This window comes from Carcharodon carcharias, chromosome 4, assembly GCF_017639515.1.
Source record: "Carcharodon carcharias isolate sCarCar2 chromosome 4, sCarCar2.pri, whole genome shotgun sequence".
NCBI classification, from domain to species: domain Eukaryota; kingdom Metazoa; phylum Chordata; class Chondrichthyes; order Lamniformes; family Lamnidae; genus Carcharodon; species Carcharodon carcharias.
In genome coordinates, this window is record NC_054470.1 from 124,363,542 (window position 1) to 124,390,434 (window position 26,893).

General features: G+C 41.4%; 1 protein-coding gene across 2 annotated transcripts in view; it reads right to left on the bottom strand.

The window, feature by feature from the left end:
* fer (fer (fps/fes related) tyrosine kinase) overlaps window positions 1-26,893 on the bottom strand; it is a 416,238-nt gene that overhangs the window by 332,338 nt on the left and 57,007 nt on the right. For both annotated transcript variants that reach the window (XM_041185738.1, XM_041185739.1), the window contains exon 4: window positions 18,655-18,754. In XM_041185738.1, the coding sequence (XP_041041672.1) occupies window positions 18,655-18,754 (100 nt within the window). The remainder of the gene's footprint in view (window positions 1-18,654; window positions 18,755-26,893) is intronic.

Genomic DNA, 26,893 nt, shown 5'->3' on the forward strand with positions numbered 1-26,893 from the left:
GGCGTGTTATCGGCTGGGGGGCACAAAATAGGTCAAGTGGCTAGACCACCAGCTTCCTGCCCACCCTTGAGCTCACCCCTATAATACACAAGGAGGGCAGGCACTGAATATGACAGCCTGTCCACCATCAGTAACTAAATAATTACAGATCATTTAGTCTTGCTAACAAGCCTACTGACCTGAATAATATGCTGCCACGCCATAACATGGCTGGTATGGGCAGTCAGGCAGAAGTGGGCAGGCCGTTTTTAAAAGGCCAGCATGAACCAAGGTGGAGAGGAAGGGGGTCATCCTGCACGAATCAGGGGCAACCACCGCAGCATATTCCCCTCCCCACAACCCCCAAAGATGTTAATCTTTTTTCCTTCCACACCACCACCCTGACAGAACACAGCCCCCCATCCCTGTCCACGAGCTCTGGGATCCCTCCCTGCCTTGTCCAACCCATTTCCCGCATACAAACATCCGAATTAGAAGGAGTAGGCCACTCAGTCTCTCGAGCCTGCTCCGCCATTCTGTAAGATCATGGCTGATCCGATTGTAACCTCAACCCCAAATTCCTACCTAATCCCGATAACCTTTTCACCCGTTTCTTACATCAAGAATCAGGGCACCTAAGCGCCCTGCTATAACATCGTTAATAATAGCTTCTAACATTTTCCCTATGGCAGATGTTAGGCTAACTGGCCTGTAGTTTCCTGCTTTCTGTCTCCCTCCCTTTTGAATAAAGGAGTTATATTTGCTCTTTTCCAATCTAATGGGACCTTCTCTGAATCTTAATCAACAATCTATCTAGCTCTGCCTTAAAAATTTTCAAACACTATGCTTTAACTGCCTTTTGAGGAAGAGAGGTCCAAAGACTCACAACCCTCAAAATTTCTTCTCACTGTTGTTTAAACATAAGGGGTCACTTGTTTAAGGCTTTGACCCCTAGTTCTAGATTCTCCCACAAAAGGAAATATCCTCTCCACATCCACCCCATCAAGGGCCCTCAGGGTCTTACATGTTTCAATCAAGTCTTCTTAGTCTTTAAATTCCAGTGATACAAGCGGAACCTGTCCAACCTTTCCTTATAAGACAACCCACCAATTCTTGGCATTAGGCTCGGAAACCTTCTCTGAACAGCTTCCAATGCATTTACATATTTCTTTAAATAAACAATTCTCCAGATGTGGTATCACGAGTGCCCTGTACAGCTAAAACATAACCTCCCTACTTCGGTAATCAATTCCCCTCGTAATAAATCATAACATTCTATTAGCTTTCCTAATCACTTGCTGTACCGACATACTAACCTTGTGATTCATGCACTAGGACACCCAGATCTCTCTCAATCTCAGAGCTCTGCAATCTCTCACCATTTTGGCAATAAGCTTCTTTTTTATTCTTTCCATCAAAATGAACAATATCGCACTTACCACATTATACTCCATTGGCCAGATCTTTGCCCACTCACTTAATCCATGTCCCTTTGGAGCCTTCTTATCACCTCTTCACAAATTACTTTCCTACTAATCTCAGTGTTGTCAGCAAATTTAGCAGCCATTCCTCTGGTCCCTTCATCCAAGTCCTTTATATAAATTGTAAAAAGTTGAAACCCCAGCACTGATCCCTGTGGCACACCACACAGCACATCCTGCCAACCAGAGAAAGAGCCATTTATGCCAACTTTCTGCTTCCTGTTAGCTAGCCAATCTTCCATCTATGCCAATATGTTACCGCCTACACAAAGAAGTCCAATAAATTGATTAAACATGATTTCTCTTTTACAAAACCATGTTGACTCTTCCTGATTGCCTTGAACTTTTCTAAACGCCCCGCTATAACATCTTTAATAATAGCTTCTAACATTTTCCCTATGACAGATGTTAGGTTAACTGGCCTGTAGTTTCCTGTTTTCTGTCTCCCTCCCCTTCTGAATAAAGGTGTTATATTTGCTATTTTCCAATCTAATGGAACATTCTCCAAATCTAGGGAATTTTGGAAAATTAAAGTCAATGCATCAACTATCTCACTGGCCACTTCTTTCAAGGACTGAGGGTGAAGTCCATCCAGACTTGGGATTTGTCAGGCCACAGCCCCAACAATTTGCTCAATACCACTTCCATGGTGATTTTAATTTTTCCCCACAGGTTCCTCCCTCTCTTCCATTTCCTGATTTACAGCTATCTCCAGGATGTTACTTGTGTCTTCTATAATGAAGACCGAAGCAAAATACCTGTTTATTTCATCTGTTATCTCCCTTTCCATCAATTCCCCAGACACACTGTCTATAGGGCAAAACCCTCACTTTGTTAACTCTTTTCTTATTTAAATACCTCTAGAAACTCTTAGTACCCGTCCTTATATATTACGAGCGCACTCTCTCTTGTACTCTAGATTATTAAGGAGTGAAAAATTAGTCATCCTTTGCTGTTGTTTATATTCTTTCTGATCTTCTGACCAGCCACCTGTCTTTGTGTAATTATATGCTTTCTCTAAATTTGATAATGTCTTTAACTTTTTAGTTCATTACGGATGGTGGGCACTCACCTTGGAATTTTTCTCTCATTGGAATGTATATATTCTGTGTATTCTGAAATATCCCTTTTAATGTTTGCCACTGAACCTTTACTGACCTAACCCTTAATCTTGTTTGCCAGTTCATTTGAGCCAGCTCTGCTTTCATGCCCTCATAATTGCCCTTATTTAAATTTAAGATACTAGTCTTGGATGCACTCGTTTCTGCCTCAAAATGAATGTAAAATTCAATCATATTATGATCGCTCCCACCTGGCGGTGCCTTCACTTTGAGGTTATCAATTAATCCTATCTCGTTGCTCAATACCAGGTCTTGTAGAGCTTGCTCTCTGGTTGTCTCCAGAACAAGCTGTTCTAAGAACTATCCAAAAAACATTTTATGAACTAATTATGTTACCTTTGCCCATCTGACTTTTCCAGTCTGTACTTTTCTCACCCCTTCCTCCCAGCACCACAACAGGATTGCCCTTGTCCTCATCTTCCATCCCAGAAGCCCCCATATTCAACAGATCATTCTCCACCATTTCCACCAACTATAGAGTGATCCACCACCAAACACATATTCCTTTCACCACATTTTGAGCATTCTGAAGGGACCACTCTCTCCAAGGCACCCTGGTCCACTCCTCAACTACTCCAACACCCAGTCCCATCCCCACAGCACCTTTCCATGCAACATCTGCCATTTTAACTCCTGTCCATTTGACAGACCAAGGCCCCAAACACTCCTTCCAGGTGAAATGTACCTGCGTCTCTTTCAATTCATTATACTGTACTTGCTGCTTACAACACAGTCTGCTCTACATTGGGGAGACCAAACAGATTAGATGATTGCTTTTTGGAACATCTCAGTTCAATCCACAAGCATGACCTTCCTGTGGCCTGCAATTTTAATTCTCTACCTTGTTCTCATACTGACTTCTGGCCTCCTGCCATGTACCAACAAAGCACAATGCAAGCTTGAGGAATAGCAACTCACCGTTCCAGTAGGCACTTCACAGCCTTCTGTACTCAACACTGAGCTCAACTATTTCAAACAGTAATTTCTTTCTTTTCCCCCCTTCCTGTACATATTTTAGGTTCAATCTAGTTTTTCTCGTGTTTTTGCTTTTAATGGCAGATGTTCATTTTTGTCATTCACACCTCCTCTAGGGGCACGTTTTGGTTTCTTTGCCAATGATATTTTCCTTGCCACTTCTCTGAACTTTCTTTGTTCAGTCTGGTTCTCAGAACTTTCTTTGTTCAGTCTGGTTCTCACTCATATCATCAAGCTGACTTTTATCAAACACAACGTTCCTCTCTTCGCCTTACTCTCTCTCTCTTAGTTTGTCCCTATGTATATTATATATCTCTCTATGTCAGCCTGGCTATTTTATAAAATTTTTATTTTTTAAAAAATGGACATTGTTGGGCTGATAAAATGGTTGCAGCTGATCACATACTTGTAGTTCTGGAAGATTCTAAGCTGTTCCAATGGACAAAGGCTACTTCATCAACCTATTGGAATAGACCTCTATTATATCAACATTCCAGGCTAGGCCAACACAAAGGATTCGTCGAGATAAATCTGCACCAACCAGCTCTGGATAAACGCAGAGCTGTTTGGTACTCGTCATCTCCAACATTATACGAATGGTTCTGCAGTTTCTTTCTCAAAACAGAATGGGTTTTAACAAGGGCACATCGTTAGGTGAATAGCTCAACCCAAAACCACCCTGTCACATGACCGAGACTTGAGCTATTTGAATTCCTTAAATTATACACTTTTTATATTTTATCTTCAGTTGCAGTGAAACCACCAAAGAGAACCGGACTTGAGGCTAGCAGCCTGCCTTGGACCATCATCTCTCTCCAAGCTCGATTTCCAGAAAGAACTCTGGATTTCACCTAGTGTGAACTAATACCCAGAATGCAAGAATGCTTTGCTGCATCTTCAACAGATTCAACTTGCAAGCGAGTTCCTAGGACTAAGTTCAGGAATTCTGCCAGACAAAGCGACCAAAAAGAACCTTCCCTGGACATTGATTCTGGACTCATGTAAAACCATCGCAGTCTTTGCCCTCAACCCCTTTCTTACCCTCATCCCTCTTATTTTATGAATGCAAAATGCAGCAGATGTTGAAAAACCCTATGTGTGCGCGTGTGTGCGTAAAATAAACCAACCCTCTTGGTTTACCTTACTCAGTAGTTTGGGTTATTAATAGAGGAATGGATGGGTTATTAATAGAGGAATGGATAACTCCAAAACTGAAGGGTTGTGAAAAATACGCTACCACTTATAAAGGGGAAAATCAAAAATCAAAAACACCTTTGTTTACTGACAGGTAGCGAGTGGAGAAATCAGGGCAGTTTAATCTTTCTCCGGTCTATAACAAGTTAAACAAGGAGCTCTGGTTTTGATTGCCTGATCTTTGTCTCTTATGCCAATGTACCTGGACTATATCTAAACCATTCCCTTTTTAAATGCCAGCCATCGGCAGGCAAAAAAATGTTGAACAATCTTAGATTCCAATTTACCCACAGCCAGATCTGTTCAAGCTGCTGAAATTAGCCCACCTCCACTTATGTATTTTTACTCTGGATTGCTCTTTTTTCCATATTGAGCCCTTGGTATCTGCCATAAGCTTCTGTTTTTTCTTAATCCTAACCTTAATGTCCCTTGACATTCAGGGTTCTCCAGACTCAGTCCCTTCCTTTGTCCTTATGGGAACATATTTGCCCTGTACTCTCACTATTTCTTTCTTGAAACCCTCCCACTGCTCTGGCACACTTTTATCTAAAAGTAGCTGCTGCCAGTCCACTTGGGCCAAATCGCATCTCATCTTCGTAAAATTAGCCTTTCCCCAGTTTAGAACTTTTTATTTCTGACCCAAACTTAACTTTTACCATAACTATCCTAAATTTAACTGAGTTATGGTCACCATCTCCAAAATGCTCCCCTACTGATATGCCTTCCACCTGCCCGTACTCATTTCAGAATATTAGGTCCAGAACTGCCAATCCTGCCCTTCTTTTAGCCAAGTCTTGGTCATAACTATGATATTAAACTCCCACATGCCTATCTGTGCCCTCAGCTCATCTGTTTCATTCCTCAGGCTCCTTGCATTAAAATATATTCCATTTAGCCTTGCTAAACTCACTTCTTTCTCATCTAGCTTATGTTTCCTCTGCCTTGCAGACTCACTTACTAGCATTTTAACTTCTCATTCCATCTCAGTTTCTCTTCCCTCTGAACTACTTTTCAGGATTCCATCCCCCTAACAATTTAGTTGAAATCCGCCTCAACAGCATTAGCAAACCTCCCCACAAGGAATTTGGTCCCATTCCTGTTAAGATGTCGCCCGCCAAACTCATCCACCTCCCCCAGAAATGGTCCCAATACCCCAGGAATCTAAAGCCCTCCTTCCTGCACCATCTCACCATATGTATGACCTAATAGTCATTATAGAGATGTGGCTGCAAGGAAACCAAAGCTGGGACTTGAATATCCAAGGACACAACATTCAGGAAGGATATGAAGCTGGGAAAAGATGGTCGGGCAGCTCTGTTAATTAAAGAGGGTATTAGTGCAGTGACAGACTACCATAGTTCTAAAGTTCAAGATGTCAATTCAGTTTGGGTGGAACTAAGAAATAGCAAGGGGCAGAAAACATTGGTGGGAGTTGTTTAAAGGGCAAACAGCAGTGGTAATGCAAATCACATTAAATTAGAGATGAGTATAACAAGGGTAATGCAGTAATCATGGATGATTTTAATCTACACATAGACTGGGTAAGCCTATTTAGTACTCATGTTGTGAAGGACAAATTCTTGGAATGTATACGAGATGGTTTTCTAGAGCCGTATGTTGAAGAAGCAACAAGATTCAGTATTGTGCATTGAAAAAGGGCTCAAAAAGCTTCTTTTAAAGGAGCCTTTAAGAATGAGTGACCATATGACAGAACTTTACATTAAGTTTCAAAGTGATGCAGTTCAATCAGAAACTGGTCTCTTAACTCTAAACAAAGGAAACAATTTAAACTATGAGGGGCAAATTGGCTCCGGTGGATTGAAAAACTGCATGAAAAAGTATGACAGTAGACAGGCTATGGCTAACATTTGAAGAATGAATACACAGTTTACAACAAAAATACATTATTTTAATGCACAAAAATCCAGCAAGGCAAGTGTTCCAAACATGGCTAACGAAAGAAATCAAGCTTTGAATCAGATGAAAGGAAGAGACATCAAGTTGCCAAAGAAAATGGTAAGCCCGAGAATTGGGAGCATTTTAGAACTCTGCAAAGGAGGACGTAGAAAAAGGTTAAGAAAAAGAAAATAAAGCGAGAGTAAACTAGTGAGAAATATAGAAACGGACTGTAAAAGCTTCTATCGGTATGAAAAAAGGAAAAGATGAGCAAAAACAATGTGGGTCCATTACAAGCAGAGTCAGGAGAATTTTTAATGATAAATAAGGAAATGGCAGAGAAACTAAACAAATACTTGGTCCATCTTCACAGAGGAAAATACGAAAAATCTCCCAGAAATAATGAGGAATCAAGGGACGAGTGTAAACATGGAACTACAAGTTATTAATATTAGTGAAACAAAGTACTACAAATTAATGAGACTTAAGGAAGATAAATTCCTTGAACCTGATGATTTACATCCCAGTGTTTAAAGAGGTGGCTGTAGAGATAGTAGATGCATTGGTGGTCATCTTTCAAAATTCTACACCGACTCTGGAATGGTTGCTGTAGATTGAAAAGCAGCAAATGTAACCCCATTATTTCAGAAAGGAGAGGGAGAGAAAACAGGGGACTACAGACCTATTAGCCTGATATCAGTAATCAGGAACATGCTAGAATCTATAATAAAAGGATGTGATAACAGGACACTTAAAAAATAATGGTAGGACTGGGCAGAGACAAGATGGATTTATGAAAGTGAAATAATGTTTGACAAACCTTAAGAGATTTTTGAGAATTTAACGAGCAGAATAGATAGGGGAGAACCAGTAGATATAGTATGTTTAGATTTTCAAAAAGCTTTCTAAAAGGTCGCACACAAGAAGTTAGTAAACAAAATTAGAGCACATGGCATTGAGGGGAATGTACTGACAAGGATAGAGAAAAGATTAACCAACAGAAAAGAGAGTCAGGGTAAATGCGCCATTTTCAGGTTGGCAGTTTGTGATGAGTGGAGTACTGCAAGGATCAGTGCTTGGGCCCCAGCTATTACACAGTCATAGAAGTCTACAGCACAGAAAAAGGCCCTTCGGCCCATCGAGTCTACGCCAGTCAAACAAGTACCTAACTATTCTAAACAAAAACAGAATTACTTGGAAAAACTCAGCAGACCTGGCAGCATCGGCGGAGAAGAAAAGAGTTGACGTTTCGAATCCTCATTCTCCGCCGATGCTGCCAGACCTGCTGAGTTTTTCCAAGTAATTTTGTTTTTGTTTTGGATTTAGAGCATCCGCAGTTTTTTGTTTTTATCTAACTTTTCTAATCCTATTTTCCAGCATGAGGCCCATAGTCTCGTATGCCATGGCATCACAAATGTACATTCAAATACTTCTTAAATGTTTTGAGGGTTTCTGCCTCTACCACCCTTTCAGGCAGTGAGTTCCAGATTCCCACCACCCTCTGGCTGAAAAAATTCTTCCTCACATCCCCTCTAAACCTCCTGCCCCTTATCTTAAATCTATGCTCCCTGGTTATTGATCCCTCCACCAAGGAGAAAAGTTCCTTCCTGTCGACCCTATCTATGCCACTCATAATTTTATACACCTCAATCATGTCCCCCCTCAATCTCCTCTGCTCCAGGGAAAATAACCCTAGTCTACCCCAATCTCTCCTCATAACTAAAACTCTCCAGCCCAGGCAACATCCTGGTAAATCTCCTCTGCAGTCTCTCCAGTGCAATCACATCCTTCCTATAATGTGGATTCCAGAACTGCATGCAATACTCTAGCTGTGGCCTAACAAGCGCTTTATACCGTTCCAGCAAGGCCTACCTGTTCTTATATTCTATGCCTCGGCTAATAAAGGCAAGTAACCCAAATGCCTTCTTAACCACCTTATCAAACTGTCCCGCTACCTTAAGTGGTGGACATGCGCACCAAGGTCCCTCTGATCCTCAATATTTCCCAGGGTCCTACCATTCATCGTGTATTTCCGTGCCTTGTTTGTCCTGCCCAAGTGCATCACCTCACAGTTATGCAGATTACATTCCATTTGCCACTGAACAGCCCATCTGACGAGCCCGTCTATATCCTCCTGTAATCCAATGCTGTCCTCCTCACTATTTGCCAGCCCACCAATTTTCTTGTCATCCGCGAACTTACTGATCAACCCTCCTCCATTCAAGTCTAAAACAATCCAATCTATATTTTTTAAATTCTAATTCGGCTACAACACACAAGGGTTTTTGTGCAGCTACCTGTCAGAAGGGTTTGCCACTGTCTGTTGGTTACATGTTGACAGAACTGTTTCAACTCTAAAGGGGATTAGAAGGGATTTACCTTCACAAAACATTGTCCGGTTTAAGACTACCTTCAGTAATCGTTCGTGAAATAATCTTAGCGATAAAGAATCAAGTGTAAAACATTTTCTTTGTAAACTCTTTTGGAGCTAATAGCATCCTTAACCCCCAACACACTATTTCTGATAACCAATCCCATTTTTATTTCATACAACTGTGATCATGAGAACACTTTTCTGACATGGCATAAACTGGGAATAACATTACAATACCCAAACTTGGTGTTTGAATGAAAAAAACACCATTACATTCATCTGCACTGGGTTTGAGACTACGTCCTCAAGGGCGATTAGAAGTGGTGAATAATTGGAAATCTTTTTAAATCTGTATATCTTTATGTTCTTCTCCCCCAGCTTTACTAAGTTGGCAAGGAAGGATAAACCAGCATCTCAACATCTCCAGGAACGAAATAACTTGGTCAACCAGTCGTAATGTAAACGTGGGTAATATCAGAAAGAATCCTTCTTTGGCTAGTTGCATATATTGTATAGTTCTCAAGAACTTCCAAGTTCAACAGGTGTCTTTATTTCTTTATTGAGCCATTTATAATGGGTGGTGATGTAGCAACAGTAATAAATGGGCAGAATAGTACAGGGGAGGGCGGGTGGGCAGATAGCACGCCCCGTCGCCCTGGAAACAATGTTCACATGGAGCCGACATGCTCCACACTGACATGCCCTGCAGCCATAAAGAGCTGCGGGGCAGACTAATGTGGCAGAGTTGGACTTGCACCCTTCATTGGGATGGAAGTACAATCTATATCAATAATTTGGGTGTGGGGATTAAATGTAATATTTCCAAGTTGACAGATGACACAAACTAGGTGGAAGTGTGAGTTTTGAGGAGGATGCAAAGATGCTTCAAAAGGATTTGGAGATGTTAAGTGAGTGGGCAAAAAATTGGCAAATAGAATACAATGTGAGGAAATGTGAAGTTTTCCACTTTGGTAAGAAAAACAGAGTACTTCTTAAATGGTGAGAGGCTAAGAAGTGTTGAACTTCAAAGGGGCTTGGGTGCACTTGTTCATGAGTTACTGAAAGCTAACATGCAGGTACAGCAAGCAATTAAGGTGGCAAATGACAAGTTGGCCTTTATTACAATAGGATTTGAGCATAGGAATAAAGGTGCCTTGCTGCAATTATATAGAGCCTTGGTGAGACCATACCTTGGGTACTGTGTGCAGTTTTGGTCTCTATACCCAAGGAAAGATGTACTTGCCAGAGAGGGGGGTGCAACAAAGTTCACCAAACTAATTATTGGGATGGAGCAGTTGTCCGATGAGGAGAGATTAACAGACTGGGCCTTTATTCTCTGGAGTTAAGAAGAATAAGTTAATCTCATTCAAACATACAAATTTGTTACAGGGCTTGACAGGGTAGAAGCAGGAAAGATGTTGCCCCTGGCTGGGGGGGGGGGATCTAGAAAAGCAGGGGACAGAGTCTCAGAATAAGGGGCAGGCCATTTAGGGCTGAGATTAGGAGGAATTTTTTCACTCAGAGGGTGGTGACTCTTTGGAATTTTCTGCCCCAGACAGCTGTGGGGGCTCAGTCATTGTGTATGTTCAAGATAGAGAGCGATAGATTTCTACATATTAAAAACATCAAAGGATATAGGTATAGTGCAGGAAAATGACCTTCGAGTCAAACATCAGCCATGATCCCATTGAACAGCAAAGCAAGCTCAAAAGGCTGAATGGCTTAATCCTGATCCTACTTGTTATGTTCTTATATTCTTATACATTACACAACCATTAACCAGCTGTTGACCACTTGGCAGAAGATTCTAACCCGACTCCTGTAAATTGGTTGCTTCTGAAATTTACTTGAAGAAATTTCTGTGGAATCCCTCTTTTTTCAGGATGAATCGGCACCAGTCCAAAATATTTATGATCCATACATGGCTTGTTAATATTTTCAGTGTATGAGTATAACATTCCATCAAATGTTTAATCACTTTTAACTACTTTTATAATCCTTAGCTCCATTCTTAGGAAAATTATTCAGCCAGGTTCTTTACAAATTAAATAAATAAATATCAACCAACAACTGTTCCATTCTAATAAGCCTCAATCAAAATATCCACCCTTAAGTGAAGATACATATTACTTTAAATCTGTCTTTGGCCTGGGGCTTTATAATTTCATACTTGTCTTATACTTTGATAACAACTGTCAGGATAAATACACCAACAGCATCCATACTTGACAGCCACATGAACCTGTATTCTTAAACAAAACAAATTTACTTCTGTCAGTTTCTCAATAACAGGATTCACAAGGTCCAGAATCACCTTGACTTTATACTGATCCATCTCCAATTCATTGTTCCAGTCAAGGTTTAGCTAAAATTAAGCATATTTTAAATTTGGTTGTACCACTGAATTATACAGGGTTAAAATAATCAACATGGAAGTGAACACCTCCAAGCAGCACTCTAGAATTCCACAAGTCCATTCTCAAATTCTACAGTGATTGTAGTCTAGCAAAAATGCACAAACATAATTCTTTCCAACTTCAATAATTCATTGTATTTCCTGTTGCAAATTCTAACATCTTAGGTTATGACAATGTTTAACTGAATCAAATCCTATAGAATCAAATCTCACAAAAATTTATAAAGCTGTATTACATTCGCTCCTGCTCACAATCTGAATTAGTCGTCAAACTTATCAATACTAATGTACCATAGTTATTTTGCTAATACGAAACATTAGCATATGGTTTACTAATGATGGAGTGTTATATCTTGTTATGCACAATGTATTATTTCTGTTGAATTGCAGCCACAAAGACCCAGTGTTAATTAATCACAAAAGTTAAGTTACAGTGTTGTTGCTTGGTCAGGAATTCTGCCAATTGCAACGAGTTGCAATTTCAGTGTGCAAGGAAAAGATACTTAGAATTCATAATCGTGATAAATGCAAATCGGTCTGACATCAGGATTGACAATGTACCATTTGTAACACACGACAGAAGAACTAAATCCTTCATGAATCAGTTGAACAGTAACCACACTAGACCACTGCATCTTTTCTATTTATTAGCTGCTCTTGCTTTGCATTGACAAGCCTGCTTTCGATTCAGTTAGCTAATATGATTAATTTTATCAGCTTTTGCCTTCAAAAAGGGAGAACTGAGTGCATTGTTAAGAGACTGTTAAAGTCAGAAATTTGGTGTACAGGTGGGAGGAGGAGTTGCTTTGTTCTTTTACAAACCTCCAATTATTAATATTAAAAGCTGAAGCATAAAGTACTTAAAATATTTGTTGACTAATTGGTGCAAACAAACTAAACGTAAATAACAAAATAATTTAGACCAAGACATGACAGAGCAGATTGCCTATCTGAAATACAGTACATGGTGTGGACAGCAAGACTATCCCTATTGGACAAATCCACAGTCAACGTCTTTGTATCCAATCTCTCCAGCTCAGAGGCATTGATCTGGAGAATAAGCTGGAGACCTTGGGTACATGTGTGAAGGAGAACAGTATCTGGACAGTTTGTTTCAGGCTTGATCACACCTGATCACACACGTGTGACTGTGTACAAAGTAAGAACCACCCAGGTGAGGTAGAGAAAGTGGAACCAAAGAAACTGATCCTAACCAACAGGTTCAATGTACTTGCAACCTGCGAGGTCAAGGTTAAAGACAGTCAGAATGACAGCCAGAATCCAGAACATGGCATTTTGGAGCAGATGGCTGTCCGAAGGAAGGAGAGGGAGGTGGAGGAAAGGAAGCCGAATATGGTAGTTCTGGGGGAATTCAATAAAGAGGGGGGCAGATAGCATTCGTTGTAAGCAGGCTCCAGATTCCTGCATGATTTGTTGTCCTTCACTCTGGCACCAGGTGGGCATCTCAAGCTGGCTTGGAAGGATACTGGGCAGGGAGCAGTGGCTCATGCTGTTGCAATCCCGGTTTGGACCAACAACATAAGAAAGATTAGACAAGAGGTCCTGGTTCAAGAGAACTAGGATCTCAGAACTAGATTTAAAGACAGAATCTCAAGGGTTATAAACTATGGATAATTACCCAAGCCAAGTGCAAATTGGCACAGGATAAAACAGGTCAGGGAGGTGAGCATGGCTGAAGAAGTAGTCTTGGAAAAAGGGGTTCCATTTCACTAGCACAAGTACCCGGATAAGGAATGACACCATTGGGACGGGTCAGGATCCTAGCAGAAACAGGGAGGATAGTGGGTGAAGACAAAAACGTCCGGAAATCCTTTAAGAAGAGGAATCATGTACACATCACAGTGCAAAGTGGCAAAGTCAAGGTAGCATGAGGGACTGGAAAATTGTAGTGCTTTTTATGATCTATCGTGAAATGTAAATTATTTTTAAAATTCATTTTTACAGGATGTAAGCATCGCTGGCTAGGCCAGCATTTATTGCCCATCCCTCGTTGCCCTTTAGCTGGTGGTGAGCTGCCTCCTTGAATCACTGCAGTCCATGTGGTGTAGGTACACCCACAGCACTGCTCGGGAGGAGGGTTCCAGGATTTTGACCCGGCGACACCGAAGGAGCAGTGATATATTACCGAATCAGGATGGTGAGTGGCTTGGAGGGGAACTTCCAGGTGGCAGTGTTCCCATGCATCTGCTGCCCTTGTCCTTCTAGATGGTAGCAGACATGGATTTGGAAGGTGCTGTCTAAGGAAGCTTGGTGAGTTACTTCAGTGCATCTTGTCAAATGGTACACACTGCTGCCACTGCTTGTCAGTGGTAGAGGGTGTGAATGTTTGTAGAAGGGGTACCAATCAAGCAGGTTGCTTTGTCCTGCATGGTATCAAGCTTTTTGAGTGTTGTTGGAGCTGCACTGCACCAGGCAAGTGGAGAGTATTCCATCACACTGCCGACTTGTGCCTTGCAGATGGTGGACAGACTCTGGGGAGTCAGGAGGCAAGTTACTCACCACAGGTTTCCAAGCTTCTGACTTGCTGTTGTAGACACTCTTATATGGCTAGTCCAGTTCAGTTTCTGGTCAATGGTAACCCCCCAGGATGTCAATAGTGCAGGATTCTACAATGTTAATGCCACTGAATGTGGTGACGTCCTGGAACTGGGATGACCGACCTCCAACAACCACAAACATTTTGCTTTGTGCTTGGTATGACTCCAACCAGTGGAGACCTTTGCCCCTAATTTCCATTAACTCCAGTTTTGCTCGGGCTCCTTAATGTCAAGGGCAGTCACTCTCACCTCACCTCTGGAGTTCAGCTCTTTTGTCCATGTTTGAACCAAGGCTGTTCTGAGGTCAGGAGCTGAGGGGCCCTGGCGGAACCCAAACTGGGCACCCGTGAGCAAGTTATTGCTAAGCAATTGGCGCTTGATAGTACTGTTGACGACCCCTTCCATTATTTTACTGATAATCAAAAGTAGACCGATGGGTCGGTGATTGGCCAGGTTGGGTTTGTCCTGCTGTGTGTATACAGGACATACCAAGACAATTTTCCACATAGCCGGGTAGATGCCAGTGTTGTAGCTGTACTGCAACAGCTTGACTAGGGGCACAGCAAGTTCTGGAACACGTCTTCAGTACCTTTGCCAGAATATTGTCAGGGCCCATAGCCATTGCACTATCCAGTGCCTTCAGCCATTTCTTGATATCACGTAGAGTGAATTGAATCGCTGAAAGCTGGCCTCTGTGATGCTGAGGGCCTCCAGAGGAGGTGCAGATTATCCACTTGGCACTTCTGGCTGAAGATCATTATAAATGCTTCAGCCTCATCTTGTGCACTGAAGTGCTGAGTTCCTACATCATTGAGGATGGGGATATTTGTGGAGCCTCCTCCTCCAGTTGTTTAATTGTCCACCACCATTCAAGACTGGATGTGACAGGACTGCAGAGCTCAGATCTGATCCGTTGGCTGTGGGATTGCTTAGCTGTGTCAATCACATGCTGTTCATGCTATTTGGTGCACAAATAATCCTGTGTTATAGCTTCACCAGGTTGACACATCATTTTTACATATGCCTGGCGCTGGTCCAGACATGTCCTCCTGCACTCTTCAGTGAACCACGGTTGATCCCCTGGCTTGATGGTAATGGTAGAGTTGGGTATATGCTAGGCCATGAGGTTACAGATTGCATTCGAGTACAATTCTGCTGCTGCTGGTGGCCCACAGCACCTCATGGATGCCCAGTCTTGATGTGCAAGATTTGTTCGAAATCTAGCCCATTTAGCACGGTGGTAGTGCCACACAACACGTTGGAGGGTATCCTCAATGTGAAGGCAAGACTTCATCTCCACAACGACTGTGTGGTGGTCACTCCTACCGACACTGTCATGAACAGATGCATCTGTGGCAGGCAGGTTGATGAGGATGAGGTCAAGTATGTTTTTCCTTCATTGGTCCCTCAACACCTGTCGCAGACCCAGTCTAGCAGCTAAGTCCAGCTCGGCCAGTAGTGGTGCGACCAAGCCAATCTTGGTGATGGACATGGAAGTCCCCCAGCCAGCATACATTCTTCTGCCCTTGCCACCCTCAAGTGCTTCCTCCAAGTGATGTTCAACATGGAGAAGCACTGATTCATGAGCTGAGGGAGGGTAATCAGCAGGAGGTTTCCTTGCCTATGTTTGACCTGATGCCATGAGACTTCATGGGGTCTGGAGTCGATGTTGAGGACTCACAGGGCAACTCCCTTCCGACTGTGCCACTAACTCTGCTGGATCTGTCCTGCACATGGTGATGTCTGGGACATTATCTGCAAGGTATGATGCCATGATGATGACTATGTCAGGCTGCTGCTTGACTGGCCTGTAAAACGCCTTTGCCAATTTTGTTACTAGCCCCCAGATGTTCTAAGGAGAACTTTACAGGGTTGGCTGGGCTGAGATTGCCATTGTCGTTTCTGGTGTCTCGGTCAACGCCAGATGTTCCGTTCGATTTCATTCCTTTTTTGAGACTTTGTAGCGGTTTGATACAACTGAGTGACTTGCTGTGGATCTGGAGTCACAGGTAGGCGAGACCAGGTAAACACAGCAGATTTCCTTCCCTAAAGGGCACTGGTGAACCAGATGGGTTTTTACATTTGACTTTTAATTAGAGATTTTTTTTGCCTTTGTCATTTCCGGTGCCTCGTTCGATGCCAGGTGGTCTGTCCGGTATTGCAGGCTAAACCAGGTGAGGGTGGCAGATTTCCTGATTTCCAGGTGTAGTGAACCAGATGGGTTTTTAATTGAATTCAAATTCCACCATTATCCTGGGTCCCTGAGTTACCAGTCCAGTGACAAAACCACTATGCCACAGCCTCCCCTGTTAATTGTATAAATTAAGGGTAAGGATAAACAGGTAGATGTCATTCATTATTTGAGCACACATAAAGGGATACCTATTGACACTGGGGTGCTGAGTAAGGCGAGGAGCTATACAATGTTTCACTTTGTGAATAAATCTAAATTGAGTAAAGATTGATTTCGGTCTTTTTCACGAAATGGCTGTAGAAGCTTGAAATAGGCCACTTCAAATGTATGGAATTATTAGACTTCAAGTGGGTAGAAATACTAGTTTTCCCTTTTTACCTTCTAATACTGTCAAGACTGTAGCATATGCACAGACAAACAAGTGTAGCTCAGTGACTGACTGAGTGCAGGAGACTCTTCCTGCCTTGCAAGAATTATCAAATTCGATTCTATAGTTGGGATAAACAAGTCATCATCATATCCATAAAGGGGACACCTTGTCGGGTAGGCAAGATAATGATTCATGTTTAAATCCTGGGCCAGGCATCCCAAGAAAACTATTATTGAATCAGGGACAGAGACTGAACAAAATTACTGCAAACAAGCTAACAGTAATGGAGAAATTAATGACCAATGACATGCAAGAGCAAAAAATCCCCAGAACCAGATGGTTTCCAAACCTTTGTTTTAAAAAGTAGGAGACAACATCAAAAATTCCCTGACTCTAACCTTCTGAGTTCGCTCAACTCAGGAACTATTGCATTAGATTGGAAAATTGTACCAGTCACTCCATTATTTAACAAAATGGAGAGGAGGAAATCAGGAAATTATATACCAGTTAGCAGAAAATGCTATTGGGAAATTACTGGAATCTATCATTAAAGATACCATGACTGAACACCTTGGAAAGTTTTCAGCTGATCAGACAGCAAGCCAGCACAGACTGTTAAGTGTAGGTCATGCCTGACGAATCAAACTGATTTTTTTTTTTAAACAAAGAAGTGGACAGGGGATGTCTATACTGGTATTTATATGGACTTCCAGAAGGCATGGGATAGAGTCCCTCAAAAAAAGGACAGCCAAAGTTGAATCTCAGGAAATCAACTGGTTAGGAAATTGGCTGAGCGGAAGTAAACAGTGAGCAGAAATAAGGGGAAGGTGCTTTAACTGGCAGGATGCAATTAGTGGTGTACCACAAGAATTGTGTTGGGGCCTCAATTATTCATTTTAATTCATTAATGACTTAGATGACAGGATTGAAAGCCACGCATTCAGTTTTGCCAATTGCTGAAGCTAAAACACAAAGCTAGCAACATTGTAATTTTACGCTTCCAAGTGCAGTGCTTACAAAGAAATATGAAATTAAGTGAATGAGCAAAACTGTGGCAAATGGATTTTAATGTGGAAAGAAGGGAATCCATCCAATTTTGGACCTAATAGAATAGAACAGGGCATTTTTTAAATGGTGAAAAGTTAGAAAAAGAAACTTGGGGGTCTCAGTACACAGATCATTAAAAAGCCATGGACAGGTACAGAAAATAACCAAAAAGGCTAATGAAATGGGGGCCTTGCTATCTGGAGGATTAGAATACAAGGGGGTAGAAGTCATGCTTCAGCTATACAAAGCACTGGTTCGACCACATTTGGAGTATGGTTGGCAGTTCTGCACATCGTACCTTTGGAAGGATATACTGGCTTTGTAGGGAGCGCAGTGTAACTTTACCAGAATGATACCTGAAATCCAAGAGTTAATCTACAAGGGGAGATTACACAAACTAGGGTTGTGTTCCCTGGAATTTAGAAGGTGAAGGTGATTTGATCACAGTTATCAAAATAATACAGAGGAACAGGTAGTGTGGTTAGAAAGAAACTGTTCTCACTAGCTGAAAAGTCTAAGACTGGGATATGTGCAGAGATCCAACAATTAGAGTCAAATGTTTCAGGAATGAAATCAGAAATCATTTCTTCACGCAAAGGGTGGTAGAAGTTTGGAACACTGTTAAACAAATGCTGTCACATCAATTTTTAGTTTTAAGACCGAGATAATACCTTTTGGCTAGAAAAAAAACTGATCAGCTATGACCTCACTTAAATAGAGAACAGGCTCAAGGGTCGAAATAGTTTGCTCCATTATGTTCCTAAACTTGAATGCCCTTTAAGATTCCAAGTAAGCTACTGGATAACATTGATCCACACTTGTGGTTTTCTCAACAAAAATTCCACTGGATTTGAGGTATGGCTAATTGTTTTCAAAGCCATGCCATCTACTCCCTGTGGCCTGTGTCTTCACTTGATGAAGATGGCATCCCTTAAAATGATTATTTTCCATTGCAGAACTAGCCTAAGAACACACAAAAATTATCAAAAGTGGTAAAAGCAGTCATTTTTATATAAAGTTCTGCAACAGTTTTCTATTTTTAAAGTTACCTTTTGAAAGGGCTTCTTTATATTTTTCCTTGGCTGTGGTGGCTTCTTTTGCTAACTGTCTGTAGGCAGACTTTAGCTTTTCAAGTTCGGTCCTTGTTACCTAAACATAATTAACAAAAAGTTGTGTGAAAAATTGGAAAATTTTATGTGCATAAGCTAAAACTCGGAATCCTGAGAAAACCAAAATGCTTCCACTTTGACGCAAATAAAAATTCCTCATTAGTTACAGTACTGATACAAGTGTTTTATATTTCACCTCAAACTGTTTCTACAAAAAAAAAAAGACTGTAATGATCTATGGAATTTACCCATTTTCCAAATAACAAGGCTTATTCTGGGTTTGTCATCTTCAAGTTCATCAAATTAGAAGACGCAAGTCATCTGTGGATTCTCAATCTGTTATGAAATGGTAGATGCTAACTGCCAGGCCGACCAAATCCCAAAGGGAAACTTAGTCAAGCTATCACAACGATTTTGCAATTTGCATTTATTACGAGGAGATATGTACACTGAAGTCAGAAGTAAAGAGTCCGCTGCCACCTTTGGAGATTTTAAAGATTAAATTAGAACACTTATTAGCAAAAGAAAAGATAAAATTACACACACAAGATTACAGTTACACAGTTAAACTTAGTCTTATAAATTTCAACTTAACGAGACTCTCGACTACATACCTCTTTCAGGCAACAGTCCAAATAGATTAATCTGTAAAACACCCAGTAATATTGCCACAAGCACCCCTGTTGCTCTCAGGGAGATATTTCATAGCTTCTCCCTCCCTTTCACTCAATAATGGAATTCCAAGGATTTTAACAAAACCTTGCACTCTGGAACAAGTAAACACTTCTCTGGGGTGGCTAGAAGCTGCTATTTCACAGTATACTCTTCAAGATCTCATATGGCCACTCCTCATACAGCTTTCAATCTACCCTTGAACATACTTTCTCCCTTTTGATTCTTTAAATCCATTGCTTCAAACTTTCTTCGAAACTCAAACTCTTCCAAATGTAAGATCTTTCATGTTTCCATCTTGTCTTTTCTTTTGTCAATAAAACATGATATCCCCATTGCTTGTTTATCTATGAACTCCTGAAAAATGCAAAAATTTTCCTTGTCACCTTCTACTTTCCCAAACAACCTCTCAACTTAGCTAAAAATGCAAATGTTAGCTTGTCCATTTCCACTTCAAAATGCTTGCTTACAAACAACCTCTTCAATGATTTAAACCTTGCAGTCTGACTGTCTTCAGTTTAATTAAACTAGTCAAACAAACACACACAAGCCTGCTTCAGTATCCCACAATAATAGTAAGAAAAAAAATATTTCCTTCACAAATCAGATTCAGCAGAACATGATTTGAATGAGGCATGGGATCAAACCTGTCAACTTCCTGAACTGTATTCCTATTATTCAAGAACGTTTGGATTCAACATTCTCTCCATGAAAAAATAAGAAAAACAGAACAAAGTGGAAACAAAAGGAGGGAATGAAAGATTCACATTTTTATAGAATTTTCCATGACCACAGGGCATCCCGAAGCCCTTTAGAGTCAAATAATCATTTTTGAAATGTAGTCACTGTTGTTATGTAGGGAACACGACAGCGATTTGCACACAGCAAGCTCAGACAAACAGCCATGCAATAACGACCACATTATCCATTTTTTAATGTTGACTGGGGGATAAATATTATCCAGGGCATTAGAGGTAATTGCCCTGCTTTTCTCCAAAATAGTATCTTTTAGGTTCGTCTGATGGGGAATTTAGAAACTTGGTTTAAAATCTCATTTGAAAGATGGCATCTCCCCTAGTATAACAACACCTCAGTGCCGCACTGGGATGTCAGCCTATATTTTTGTGCTAAATTTCTGACTTAGAGGTGAAAGTGCTACTAACTTAGCCACTGTTGACATGCACAAATAAAAAAACTGTCCCTAATAATATGCAAGAGGATTAGCATATGCCTAAATTAACTAAGATACATAAACAGCATACTATATTGAAATATTAAACCCAAAATGCTGATAAAAAGTGATCAGAGACAACCACATAGTCCAGATGCCTCTCCAGCCCACATAACAACCACTAGCTAGATGACAGAGGCAAATATTAGCTTCTGAACTTACGTGATGACTCCAAGAAATTAAAACCAGGTGAACACTGCCTAAGAGCAACAATTAATGGGGCTGAGTACAGTAACAACCATGTTGCCAATTATCACAGCCATGTTGTCTATTATTCTAGAGATACCTTTTCATTGATGCAAGTACACAATCTACACTTAGTACGTTCATACAACATTCAGTAATGAAGTAGTTGGTGCATGAAGTTAGGTTAGATGTTATCCAGTGGTCTAAAAGCAGATATTACTGGAATAGAGCTTCCACTGTAATAGTACAGAGAAGTTATGTAATTAAGTTGAAAGTTTTTCAGAGATTTAGCAGTTTCAGTGAGGAATTAATTTATATGCAAAACAGGACATTTTTTGTCTGTCAACGTCCATGAGAAACTTTATGCAATCTTGGACTTGCCAAGGCCTTGTGGACTATCTTTTTAAATTGTTTTAGCTTGCAAAATAAGGAGTTCAATCTATCTTTATGGGTCATATGCAGATTGAATCAAAGACTACCAACCGGCCCTTCTTTCAATCCATTTAGCTTTATGAACTCTTGATCAATCTCATGCAATGTTTAACAATCGGCATTATTCTGATGCCAAACCAAATAAAATAAAGGCAGAAGCCCTCACATTGCTCATAATGTACTATGGTGATGCAATTCAGACTGTCAATGGTCACTGTCAAGAGCTAGTCCAGTTCCCACTTAGCACTCACCTTGACAACTTGGAATTAGAATCTAAATCTCTGGAATTTTTTTGTACAATGGGGGATTTGATGGCGTTTGCCAGCAATTCCTTCAATCATTCCCTTCATTCAAGCCAATTAAGTTATATTTGAATAATTCCTCAGCATTCTCCCAAACAAGATTCATCAGAACAACTGGAGATTATGCAAAAATGCAGCCAACTGATCAAAAAGAAAAAGGTAGAAATTGGAAGTAAACTATCAGGGAAATATCGACTAGGGTTTCCCACTTCAACATTCGACAGCCACAAGTTCTAATAATGAGAAAAATGAACTGGTAGAAAATGACAAGTTAGCTAATACAGAAACATAAAACCTGACCAGATATGCAATACCAAGAGGTCATTAACAATTGAGATGCATCATCCGTGCATTCAATACAATTCTATAGTCCCAGAATGCTTGACCATGGCCCATCATAGTAGTTATTCTAATTTCCATCTTCCACAATTAATTTAAAAATTAAATTTGAAATGAAGAAGGGGAAGCTTTACATCCAAAACAAAAGGAAAAAAAGAAAAAAGTTGAGACTGGTTGCTTGAGTTTAAAGTTCATTTATGGGATGTGGGTACCACATGCGAGGCCAGAATTTATTGCCCATCCCTAATTGCCCTTGAGAAGGTGGTGGTGAGATGCCTCTTGAACTGCTGTAGTCCATGTGGTGTAGGTGCACCCACAGTGCTGTTAGGAAGGGAGTTACAAGACTTGGACCCAGCAACAGTGAAGGAGCCGTAAAATATTTCCAAGTCAGGATAGTAAGTGACTTGGAGGGAAACTTCCGGGTGATGGTGTTCCCATATATATGCTGCCCTTGTCCTACAAGATGGTAGTGTTTGTGGCCTAAGGACTTAGTGACTTCCTGCAGTGATTCATGTACATGGTACACACTACTACCACAGCTCATCAGTGTTGGAAGGAGTGAATGTTTGTGTAAGGGGCGCCAATCAAGCAGGTTTGTCCTGAACGGTGTTGAGCTTCTTGAGTGTTGTTGGAGCTGCACTCATCCAGGGAAGTGGGGAGTATTCCATCACACTCCTGATTTGTGCCTTGTAGATGGTGGACCGGCTTTGGGGAGTTAGGAGATGAGTTACGTGACGCAGAATTCCTAATCTCTGACTTGCTCTTGTAGCGACAGTATTTATATGACTAGTTCAGTTCAGTTTCTGACAATGAAAACCCCCAGGATGTCGATAGTGGGGGATTCAGCAACGGTAATGCTATTAAATGTCAAGGGGTGATGGTTAGGTTCAAGAACAGAATAAGCTTCAGCCCATTGACCACAGTAAACTATAAATGTGAAATTAAATGGTTAAAACTAGAAAGGCAATACACAAAAAGTCTGGGCTTGCCTTGTTATTCTGTAGCAGAGCACCAATCCCTGGTGTGGCTCAGCTCTTCTCACACAAGATTGACCCTGTCAGCCATAGCTGTAATGGTAGCACTTTAGCCCAAAGGCTGTGGGTTCAGGTTCCACTTCTGAGACTTTAGGCACAAAATATAGGCTGAATCGCCAGTGCACCACAGAGACAGCTACACCATCAGGGGTTCTGTCTTTCGGGTGAGACAATAAATGGAGGCCCCATCAGCCTATCAAGTGGAAGCAGAAGATCTGATGCCACTATTTTGAAGAGCAGAGCAGTTATCGCTCGTGTTCTGGTCAATATTTATCCAACCAACGTTCCTAAAACAGATTATCTGGTCATTACCACTTTGCTCTTTATGGAAGCTTGAGGTGCTGACAGGGGTTCCAGGTTTCTTATATTACAACAGTGACTGCACTCATAAGCCCTCTGGAGTGTTCCAAGATCGCAACAGCCAAATATGTATGCAGTATTTTTAATTCCTGTAAAAAAAAACCTAGATGCCACCTATAGATGACTTGGTGACAAGAATCTTCAGACATAGCCAAAGCCTAGTTAGCAACCAAAAGATATAGGAGCAGAAATTAGGCCATTCGGCCCATCGAGTCTGCTCCGCCATTCAATCATGGCTGATAAGTTTCTCAACCCCATTCTCCCACCTGCTCCCCGTAACTTTTGATCCCCTTACCAATCAACAACCTAATCTATCTTGGTCTTAAATACACTCAATGACCTGACCTCCACAGCCTTCTGTGGCAATGAATTCCATAGATTCACCACTCTCTGGCTAAAGAAGTTTCTCCTCATCTCTGTTCTAAAAGGTCTTCCCTTTACTCTGAGGCTGTGCCCTCGGGTCCTAGCCTCTCCTACTAATGGAAATGTCTTCCCCATGTCCACTCTATCCAGGCCTTTCAGTATTCTGTAAGTTTCAATCAGATCCCCCCTCATCCTTCTAAACTCCACTGAGTATAGACCCAGAGTCCTCAAACGTTCCTCATATGTTAAGCCTTTCATTCCTGAGATTGTTCTCGTGAACCTCCTCTGGACCCTCTCCAGGGCCAGAACATCCTTCCTGAGATACGGGGCCCAAAATTGCTCACAATATTCTAAATGTGGTCTGACCAGAGCCTTATAAAGCCTCAGCAGCACATCCCTGCTTTTATATTTTAGTCCTCTCCAAATATATGCCAACATTGCATTTGCCTTCCTAACTACTGACTCAACCTGCAAGTTAACCTTAAGAGAATCCTGGACTAGGACTCCCAAGTCCCTTTGCACTCCAGATTTCTGAATTCTTTCCTCATTTAGAAAATAGTCTATGCCTCTATTCTTCCTACCAAAGTGCATGACCTCACACTTCCCCATGTTGTATTCCATCTGCCACTTCTTTGCCCATTCTCCTAACCTGTCCAAATCCTTCTGCAGCCTCCCCACCTCCAATACTACCTGTCCCTCCACCTATCTTTGTATCATCTGCAAACTTAGCCAGGATACCCTCAGTTACTTCATCTAGATCATTAGTGTATAAAATGAAAAGTTGTGGTCCCAACACTAACCCCTGCGGAACTCCATTAGTCACCGGCTGCCATCCTGAGAAGGACCCCCTTATCCCCACTCTCCGCCTCCTGCCAGACAGCCAATCTTCTATCCATGCTAGTACCTTGCCTCTAACACCATGGGTTCTTATCTTACTGAGCAGCCTCCTGTGCTGCACCTTGTCAAAGGCCTTCTGGAAGTCCAAGTAGATAACATCCATTGGTTCTCCTTTATCTAACCTACTCGTTACCTCCTCAAAGAATTCCATCAGATTTGTCAGGCGTGACCTCCCCTTGATGAAACTACGCTGACTTTGCCCGATTTTACCATGCACTTCCAAGTATACTGAAATCTCATCCTTAATAATGGACTCTAAAATCTTACCAACAACCGAGGTCAGGCTAATCGGCCTGTAATTTCCCGTCTTTTGCCTTACTCCCTTCTTAAACAAGGGGGGGGTGACAGATGAAATAGACGGCTCCCTGGTTGTGACCATCCACATCAGCCTAAATGGTGAATCGACCATTAGAATATTCATTCATAAACTCAGAAAAAGAATTCTAAAAACTGCAACTTCCAGGCATACTAAAATTAGAAGGTAAATATGTGAATTATTTTCAAAATGTTATCGCGACACATGTTGATAGTGACATGCATAGGGTAGTCCTATCACTGCAATGTTATGTATTTTCCTAAGACGTGTGTGAAACAGTGCAAGTGTGCAAAAATTAGGCAGTTCTACCAAGAGGAACAGGAAATATATTTTTGCTTTATTTGTTAGTACCAAATATATAATGATTATGCAGTCAAAAATTTAGTTATTAGACAAAGTTGATCAAATCTGAGAATAGCATGCGACATTAATAATTTTTGCTGGTTATTGAGGTGTACCAGTTAAGGGCAAAAAGATCCTTGGCTTGAATGACTGGCCAAAGAAAAAGAGTACAAAAGAAAGAAGGTCACAATGAAGATAGCTAGAAGCTAAATATCTCACAAAGGATGGAGCTCACAACAGACTTGCAGTAAATCAAACGAGGTGCAGAAAGTCCAATTTGGGAACTATCAAATTATCAGTGGTTGGGAAAGCGTCACAGTTAGATCATAATGATTTATCTCCCCTACAAAATGTAAAAGATAGGGCAAATGATAGCAACAGTAAGAGCCGAATTAAAGGTAGCATAGTGATAATGTGACCAGATTAGCAATCAGAGGCCCGGACTAATTCTGCAGTGACCCAATTTCATGGCAGCCGGAGAGAATTTAAACCCAAACAATTAAATAAATCAAGAATAAAAAGTTAGATTCAGTAATGGCAACAATGAAACTACAGAATTGTCGTAAAAATACTATGTGGCTCATTAAAGTCCTTTGGGAAAGGAAAGCTGCCATCCTTACTTGATTAGGCCCAAATGTGACTCCAGAACCACAGGAATACAGTTGACTCATAGCTGCCCTCGAAGATAGCCTAGCAGCAGCTCAATTATATTCAAAAGTTATGAAAAAGTCTAATAAGAATAAAATAGGCTGGACCAGCCAGGCGTGACAGACATCTGACATGATGCAGGCACACCTAGCCCTGTCAACCCCACAAAGACCTTCTCATTGACATCAGGGGATCTGTGCCAAAATCAAGAGAGCTGTTCCATAGACGAGGCAAGCAACAACTAACAGTCATACTCGCATAACCATACCTCACAGCCAATGCCCCAGGCTCCTCACTCACCATCCCTGAATATTTCTTTTTCCCACCAGCAAGGCAGACCCAGGAGAGATGGCTGCGCAGTGACATACTGTCACAAGAACTATCCCAGGTGTCCCCAATGTTGACTCCAAATCCCATGAAGTGTCATGGCATCAGGCCAAGCATGGGCAAGGAAACCTCCTGCTGATTACCACCTACCACTTTCCTTAGCTAATGAATCAGTACTCCTCCGCGTTGAACACCATTTCAAAGACACAGTGAGGGTAGCAAGGGCACAGAATGTACTCCAGGTAGTGCTTCAATGCCCACCAGATAGCACCACTACAGTCTAAACTGGTCAAGCCCTGAAGGACATATCTGCCAGACCAGGCCGAAGGCAAGTGCTAAGAGACCCAACACCAGGAAAAAGTCTACTTGACCTTGTCCTCATCAAACTGTTGCAGTATTAGAAGTGACAACCATGTCATCATTGTGGAGACAAAGTACTTTTTTCATACTGAGGACACCCTCCATCGTGTTTGAAATGCAGGCATTACAGGAGATTCCATAGATAGGAGTCAGACAGCCATTTCTGCAACATTGTGAGTCCTGCATGGTGTGTCACCTTCTAGGTGCCAGGGTAAAGGACATCACAGAAAAAGTACAGAATATTCTGCAGAGGGAAGAGAGAGTCAGAAGTTGTGGCGCACATAAATACCAATAACAGATGGGCAGGTGTTGAGGTCCTATACTCAGACTTTAAGGAACTTGGCAGGAAGCTAAACGGAGGACTTAAAAG